This window comes from Sycon ciliatum, chromosome 3 (genome assembly GCF_964019385.1).
Source record: "Sycon ciliatum chromosome 3, ocSycCili1.1, whole genome shotgun sequence".
Taxonomy (NCBI): Eukaryota; Metazoa; Porifera; class Calcarea; order Leucosolenida; family Sycettidae; genus Sycon; species Sycon ciliatum.
In genome coordinates, this window is record NC_088645.1 from 2,674,156 (window position 1) to 2,682,811 (window position 8,656).

General features: G+C 47.9%; 1 protein-coding gene across 1 annotated transcript in view; it reads left to right on the forward strand.

Annotated features, from left to right (window-relative positions):
- Positions 1 to 8,656, forward strand: part of LOC135811218 (integrin alpha pat-2-like) — a 45,476-nt gene that overhangs the window by 17,584 nt on the left and 19,236 nt on the right. Inside the window, exons 8-14 of the mRNA XM_065324410.1 lie at positions 839 to 1,027; positions 2,926 to 2,981; positions 4,360 to 4,548; positions 6,448 to 6,500; positions 7,169 to 7,280; positions 7,690 to 7,846; positions 8,624 to 8,656. The exon at positions 8,624 to 8,656 is cut by the window's right edge and continues 150 nt beyond it. Of these exons, the coding sequence (XP_065180482.1) occupies positions 839 to 1,027; positions 2,926 to 2,981; positions 4,360 to 4,548; positions 6,448 to 6,500; positions 7,169 to 7,280; positions 7,690 to 7,846; positions 8,624 to 8,656 (789 nt within the window). The remainder of the gene's footprint in view (positions 1 to 838; positions 1,028 to 2,925; positions 2,982 to 4,359; positions 4,549 to 6,447; positions 6,501 to 7,168; positions 7,281 to 7,689; positions 7,847 to 8,623) is intronic.

The following is an 8,656-nucleotide window of genomic DNA, read 5'->3' on the forward strand; positions in this document are numbered from 1 at the left end:
ATAGCCCGTTAGGCGCCAAATTTGAGAAATTCAGATTTTCAGCTCAGTGTAATCGAAACGTCTAGTGACACCTCTAGGCAAAATTTCACATCCCAATTTTGGCTAGAACCGTTCCAAAACTGGAACCAAGATAATGGATTAAGATACAAACCGCACATAAAATTAAACCTTTTTGGCCTTTTTCCAAAACGTGTTGTGATGGATTTGGCGAATTTTGCTCTCCAGCTCTTCAGATAGATAGCACGCCGGGAATACTCGGCACCATCTGGGTGCCAGATCCGGTCAATTGTATGCATGGTGGAAGCAAGAACCCCTAGCCGGCTGTTTTGAATTTATTGGTCTCATCAGCCGAGCTCCGGGTCACTGGTCGCCAGACTGGAAATCACTTCAAGTAGTCAAAGGGGTTGAGGAGTTGGGGTTGAGGATGGGGTTTGGGGTTATGTGTGTGTGGGGGGGGGGGGGGGATAGGGAGTTAGATGGTTAGGGGTGGGAGTAAGGGAGGGGGGGGGGGTGCTTTGCGTGAAACGTGCAGTTCCACATATGAACCGTTTCTTATCCTGTCAGCATACAGCATTTCAGTATTCATATAATAATACCCATGTGTTCCCATCCGCATGGCACACATTGAGCAATTCTTGATCACATTCAAAGATTGAACAGACGTGCAACACAGTGCAATCAGCCTTCCAGTACACAAAGTCCTGCAATCTGTCAATTTCAAAGACCACATCCACTGGGTATTTTTGGTTTTTTTATACAACTCCCCTTTCTCATGTTATCTGGGGGGTTTTCCCACAGGAACCTCCATGCTAATAGTGTATTTGTGTTGTGTCTGTAGGTACCCTTATCAACACGGGTATCGGCCTGCAAAGTGGCAGCCTTGTGGACACCAGTACTGAACAAACTCTACCACCGTACATCTTTGAACGGCGTAACAGGCCGTTGTTCGAGCAGCAACTGCTCAGAAGATCCTCCCAGACTGCCTGGGCGTCCACGCAGGGTGACTTCAACGGTGATGGACTCCATGGTTAGTGGTGGTGTCCTGGCTGACTGCTATGTGTGTGTGTGTGTGTGTGTGTGTGTGTGTGCGTGCGTGCGTGCGTGCGTGCGTGTGTGCGCGCGCGCGTGCGTGTGTGTGTCCGTCTCGCCAAGAATGCTGGGATGACCACATCACCAATCACCAACTACGTGTGAGGTGGGGTGATCCCGACACCATCCGCACGAAGGTGGAGCACCGCCGCCTTGAATGGCTCGGGCATGTTGCTCGGATGGAGGACCACCGGCTGCCGAAGCAAGTTCTCTTTGGCACGCTTCGGTCGCGTCGCCCAGCTCATGGCCCTCGTCGGCGCTGGAAGGATTGTATCATGTCTGACCTTCGTTCTCGCGGCCTCGAGGGGGAATGGCGAGCTGAATGCGAGTCGCGTTCCACCTGGCGCTCGGCGTACTCAGCACCGGTAGATGCCCAGCATACCCCTCCCGTCACCTGCTACACCTGCGACCGACAGTTTACACGCCCCAGTGATCGCGCACGCCACAAGTGTAAGGCTGAGCGTGCGAAGCCGGTTGCGGAGCAGAAAGGCGCATGCCAGTGTGGAGAGTGTGGCCGTTGGCTGAAGTCCCGTGGAGGTCTGGCAAGGCACAAGTGTACTTACCCCCAGTCAGCAGTCGGTGCGCCCCTGCCGCTGCCTGCTTCTCCGCTGTGCTGCGTCGCTCACTGCCAGGCTTGTGACCGCTGCTTTGCGTCTACACGTGGCCGCGCCCGTCATCGCTGCTCGCGGACTTGTAGTCGTCCGATCGTTCAGGACCGTCAGGGTTTCACGTGTGTTTGCGCCTGCTCCCGCCGATTTCGCTTACCGCATCGCCTGGATCGTCACAGGGCTGTGTGCTCCTCCTCTCTCTCAGCTGCCCCTCCGAGGCCCACGTAACCTTCATGGCAGTGGCTCAACAGGACCGGACAGGTGTGTGTGTGTGTGTGTGCGTGTGTGTGTATAAGTGTGTGTGTGTCCGCGCGCGCGCGCGCGCGTGCGTGCAAACACAAAGGACATCTTTTTTGCTGATTTAGGGTGTGTTCAAATTTTCTCTAGCTTCTCGGAGAAATTATCCTGGCAGTCGAAAAAACTGGAATAATGTAGAAAAAGGTCTCGAAGAATTCGGGGAAATCCTGCACATGGGAATATGAGAGACTCCAATGCAGTACGTATTCGAAGCGCAAAAGGAGCTGCGATCATGAGTGACTCGAAGTTACATGGAGTGCGCACTGTTTGGTAGTAAACATGGACGATGGGTCCTGCGCTCATGATGAACACATGAGTTATGACTTCTCAAAGTACAGTTCGCATGCGCTGACCCCCAAACTCGTGAATATCCGGGTTGCAATCTCCTTCGAAGCTCGGAGAGCTTTGGAGAACCACCCAAACTTCAGAGGGGATATTAGAACATTTCTCCAATTCTTCGGAAAGTACTCGTGAGAATACCTCTACGCAAACAATCAAAATATGGTCTCTTTGCTGCACACGTCATCAACTTTTCAACACGTTTTCCGACAGGGCCCACCGTCAGGGTGAAAACAGCTTTCTGTTTCCAGCCTAAGAATGGGCCCTGTCCGAACATTTGTTGAAAGGTTGATGACGTATGCAGCAAAGAGACCATATGTTGAGTGTTTGTGTTCAGGTATCCTAATGTGTAATGTGTAAACGGCTGCAATGGAGTCCGTAAGTGATAAGAAATGTCTTCGAAGAGCCTAGAACTTTTCCCAACGCACCCTTTAACGCTGTTTTGACACAGAGTGCAGAGGCCAAAGGCTGCGTAATTCTAACTTCCAGTTTCACACATTTCTGCCATCATCAGACAGTGGCACTTGGCATTCACGATAGTAAAGTTAAGCACACAATAACGCTGTTTTATATATATGTTTTTGTTATACAGAACTTGCTTTCAACAAGCCTCTTGCCAACCCAATATACGATGGACCTGACTGGGCGGTATGATGCTTTAATCTCAACATATGTGTGGAAATATGTGCAAGTGTCTCTCTGTCTGCCTGTCTGTGTTTCTGATTGGGTGTGCATGAATGTGGGCGATGTTATGTGGATGTTAATGGCGAGTACTTATGGGTGCGTGTGTGTGCATGTTTGAAGCACTGCATCACCTACAGGTGGCAGTTTCAAAGTTTCAAGGTGTGCGTGCGTGTGTGTGTGTGTGTGCTTGTGTGTGTGCTTGTGTGTGTGTGTGTGTGTGTGTGTGTGTGTGTGTGTGTGTGTGTGTGTGTGTGTGTGTGTGTGTGTGTGTGTGCGTGTGTGCAGCGATTTCCAATCGATAGGTTGCGGGTTCGATTCCCGACGATTATGGTCACACACGTCTTTCTTCTCTTTCTCAGACTCCTCCTGACTTTTCTTTCATTCTCCTGGGTGGTTACCAACAGCCAGTGCATGCCGGAGTATGTGGTGTGATGTGTGCGTGGAAAAAAATGACCAAAAAGACCAAAAAGTAGGGATTCACTGGCCAGAAAAGCCACTTCATAGCTGTGTGGTGTAGACCAGGCTGAATAGTGGTGGTCAATTCTTCAGCCTTGCAAGCTGTTGAATGGTGCAATCCCAGCACAAGCTGCTATGGCTTCTGCTGTAGCATCGCTATCATCGCCTCTGGCGATGGGCGTCCAATGGTCCAATGGTCCAATGGTGCGTGTGTGTGTCTGTGTGTGTACGTGTGCGTGTGTGTACGTGTGCGTGTGTGTGTGTACGTGTGCGTGTGTCTGTGTGTGTGTGTGTGTCTGTGTGTGTATGTGTGTGTGTGTGTGTGTGTGTGTGTGTGTGTGTGTGTGTGTGTGTGTGTGTGTGTGTGTGTGTGTGTGTGTGTGTGTGTGTGTGTGTGTGTGTGTGTGTGTGTGTGTGTGTGCACTCCCGCATGAGCATTTTCTGGTGTCCGTATACCCAATAATGACTGTTGACCTTGGCAAAGTATACACATCCACTCGTTCACACGCAAACACGCACGCACATGCACCAACGCACGCACACACACACACACACACACACACACACACACACACACACACGTATGCAAATGCGACGTATGCTGAACTGCATAGATTAAACGAGAGACGGATTTTTAAGAACAGTAGCAGTGCAAACTGTTCATGTGTACACATGAGTGCGAACATAAAAAAGTGACACACGCTTTGAACGGGCATTGTTCCGGCATTCCTCCCACCTTCTGTTTAGTCAATCTTTCCTGTGTGTGAATTTGAACTCGGATGTTGAGCCAAAGTAATCATGAATTAGGGAAAGGACCGTCATAACTCATAACATTTTGTCCTTTCTCTTTAAAATCCGTTTCCTGTGTGTGTTGTTTATTGTTTAGAAATTCCCCGTCATCTTCCTGGTGCCTGTGGTGGGAGATGATTCTATCATGAGACCGTCCACGCAGACGTTTTCCTTCCCAAGCACCGTTCTGCCAGAGCCATACCTTTTGGGACCGGGGCTTGAGGGAACGTTGATCAATGAGAGCATGCCGGACCTGAAGCCGTACATCCGCCTTCCAGCACAACAAGTAGGATTCTTTTCATTTATTTATTGTGTATTTGTAGAAAGGAAAAGGACATATGGATACGAGTTAAGAGTAACTCTCCACCACTGTACAGTCAACTTCGCTTATAACGACTGCGGATATAACGACAATTCGCGAATAACGACAGAATTTCCATGCCCAGAGCTCTAACTGTAATACAATCATATAATGAGACTTCGGGTATAACGACACTTCGCGAATAAGGACACTTTTCTGATGCCCCGCCGAGTGTCTTTATACGCCAAGTTGGCTGTAACTAGATACTTTATCGGGGAATAATTTACTTTCAATCGTTTGCATAGCAATTTTGCTACACAAAATCAAACTTGAATAGCAATTCGAAAATGTTGCATAGCAATTTTCTTCAACACTTGACAACATTGTCGTCATTCTGCATAGCTGTTCAGAGTGCAAGCTCAGACCACAAATACACTGTAACACCTTAGTTGCAAACCTAGCCTGGTGCCAGGATGCATAGCTCAGCACTTTCGAATCTTCGTGTATCTACCTCATCCCTAAGAGACACACCTGGCATGTACACTGTGCATCATAGGGTACAGTGAAAAATCAACATGCATCGCAGTTTTCTGCGACACATTTCTGAAATTGCTTAGCACCTTAGAGGAATTGCGTAGCAAACTGCGATGCGATACCGGTTAAATTACTCCCTGTATATGCAGTCAGAATCTACAACAACTAGGCACAAAACTGACAGAGTACTGAGAAAAACCTTCAGACATGTGAACGCGCACATATACAGTGATTGCTTCACGTGCACAGTTTCAGGCCCGGCGGAACCGCTCCGGCTGGTCAGGCCATGGTCGGACCAACGTTTAGGCCGGCAACGTGTGTATACTGCTGAACGTGTCCAGTGCAGACCCTCCATATCATACACAAACTGTATGAAAGTCATGTGTATACCCTCCATATCATACACAAACTGTATGAAAGTCATGTGACTACCCTCCATATCATACACAAACTGTATGAAAGTCATGTGTATACCCTCCATATCATACACAAACTGTATGAAAGTCATGTGACTACCCGCCATATCATACACAAACTGTATGAAAGTCATGTGACTACCCTCCATATCATACACAAACTGTATGAAAGTCATGTGTATACCCTCCGTATCATACACAAACTGTATGAAAGTCATGTGTATACCCTCCATATCATACACAAACTGTATGAAAGGCTAGGGTATGGCCGGACCTATCAAAGTCTGCTTCCGCCGCTCCTGCAGTATGCTATTGGACTGTTGTCTCACCGGGTTTTATCTACTGTAACAACACAAAATGACGAGTTGGATCGACATGTGTAACGGCTTTATTGTAAAATTGTGTAAATAATGTGGAGAAACTAAAAAATGTGATTCCTATAAAATCATCCTTGGCTCTTCATGCGCTCTCCATCCGAGTCATCATTGACAATCATCACAACACATTTTTTGTTGCTCCACAATATTTTAACGTTTTTACAATAAAGCCGTTGCACATGTCGATCCAGCTCGTCTTGTCGTTCGCAATTTTGAAACTGTTGCCACCTCGTCGCTTATTTATTTATCTCACCGGGTTTGATGTACTATTTCTTTCTGTAGACAGCATTTCTGTGCTCATCTTCTCCATACACTCTTCTGTGGGCTAGCTGCTACCCTCGCTACTTACCAAGTCGCTAGCCATTGCACACACCAAACAATTCCAACAGCTAGTGTATCACATGCATTTGTTAGCTCCCGGCTAAATATTATGCAGTCCCATCATACTCGTAGAACACAGGGTTGAATAGGTTCAGAAGAATTGAATATGGAAGGAGTAGAAGTAAAACACCCGTTACCCATTGTGTCTGTGTTTGTCCTCTCGCCTTTCTCTTCAGCGGTTTGAATTTTTCGGCTTCACCATGATCACTTACGACACCAATAATGATGGGTAAGAGAGAGAGAGACCCCCCCCCACACCCACCCACCCACACACACAGATGCACTCTCTCTTCTCTTCTTTTCTCTTCACTTTGTGCACTGGGCATACATCGCGGTCGAGACCTCATGTCGACTAAGCGTGCTCAGCCCCACCACCATGACACTGACTCCTCTATACAGCATAGCACACAAGGTGCTTGGAGTTTGGAGGCTCGTAAACAACACACAAACAAAAACCCCACATAGACACATAGACCCTACACACTCAACGACAGTCACTGAAACTGGAATGGCAAATCTGTATTGAGTGGCACCAACCATTCAATCTGTGATCATTTTGAATGGCAACCCAGCATCTACCACTGTGTTCATAGGTGTGGAAAGCAGCAATTGTTGATTTTGAAATACTTTTTGCTGCCTCACCTTTTACAGTATTGCTGCACGGTTTGTCCGTAAAAGGTTGCCAGCTTGGACTTTCTGCATTCTTGGGCTCCTTCCCAGGCATGCTGGACTCATGATCTACTCTGGTGATGTTGCATCGGGAACTGGCTGAATTGACTGAAATACCATCACTATATACACTGCTACACCGTTGAAAAATAATAGTTGAGTTTTAACCTTTAAAACCCTAGGCTCGTGTTGTGTGATTTCCTCCTCTGCTTTGCTGTGCTGGTTTAGCATGGATGAGCTGTATGTATCAGCGCCAATGTACAGTGTGGGTCTGGATGGAGATGAGACGGCCGACGTGACCAATGGAAGGGTCTACGTGTACCAGCAATCACTCACTGCGGTAAGCCTTCGTCGCCAACACCAGCCACCAGCCCGGCATTTTGGTTCTGTTCTGTCACCCGTGATATCTTTCACTCCCTCACTCACTCAGTAACTCAGTCATTCACTCAGTCACTCACTTAGCCACTGGCTCACTCACTCACTCACTCACTCATGCACTCGCTCACTCACTTACACAATGACTGACTGACTCACTCACTCACTCACTTACACACTGACTCACTGACTCACTCACTCACCCACCCACTCGCCCACTCACCCTCCCACTCACTCACTCACTCACACACTCCGTACCCACTCGCTCACTCACCCACCCCCTCAAGCAATCGCTCATCACTTTCTCCCATCGTTTTCTTCTGTGTCTGCACATTCCCATGCTCCCTTTGCCCGGCGTATGCCTACATGTCCAGGCCACGAACACGGTGTTCGCCCAGAACCGACCAGCCACAGCACCACGCTATATGGAACTAGCCAAGCCTGATCGCGTTCTCATGACAGGCCAGAGTGAAGCACAGTTTGGTACCTCGATGGCTAGACTGGGTGACCTCAACAAGGATGGATACAATGGTGAGGATCATGGCGTCCGGGGAAGCAATAACAACTGATCAGTTGTGGGGCCCCTACCATTAATTGTTCATGCTCCTTTTTCTCAAGGGATCATTCGGGGAAGTGAACTGCCTGAAGTGAAAAGAGAAAAATGCCACACCCACCAGGACTCGAGCACCTTGCTCGTCATGAGCAATGCTCTGACCATCTGAGCTATAGGATGAGCAATCGTCATGAGCAATGCTCTGACCATCTGAGCTATAGGACACGTTTAGGACACGTTTTATTTTTTCCTTTTTCCTTCATAACTCATAGGTAGGTAGGTGTGTTTGACGTTTAAAATTGTTTTCATACCTCTATTTGGCCAATATCACGGAATGAATTCCTATTTTTGGTGTAGCTACTTAGTACACTGAGGTTGTAGGAGTGCAGTCAACCTTGCCAATGGCAACCTCGGATATAAAAAAACAACTCACATTATCTTCAGACCAAGCAATCACTTGATCGCGTACGTTTAACCTCGCGGATAGTGACAACTTACGAGTAGCAACTCCTTTTCTTGTGACAGAGCGAGAGTCATTATTATTCTCAAGTTTTACTGCTCACACTTAGTGTTAGTACTCAGCATCATACAGGATGAACAGATTCCGGCAGTGTATGCAAGCCACTGACTCATTCATGTAGCTATCGTGAAAATGGATGTGTGTGTGGTGTGTGTATTTGTGTGTATGTACGTATGCGTGTCTGCGCGTGCGTGCACACATGTGCGTGCACGTGTGTGTGTGTGTGTCCATACAGACGTGATCATTGGCGCACCATACCAGACGAGCG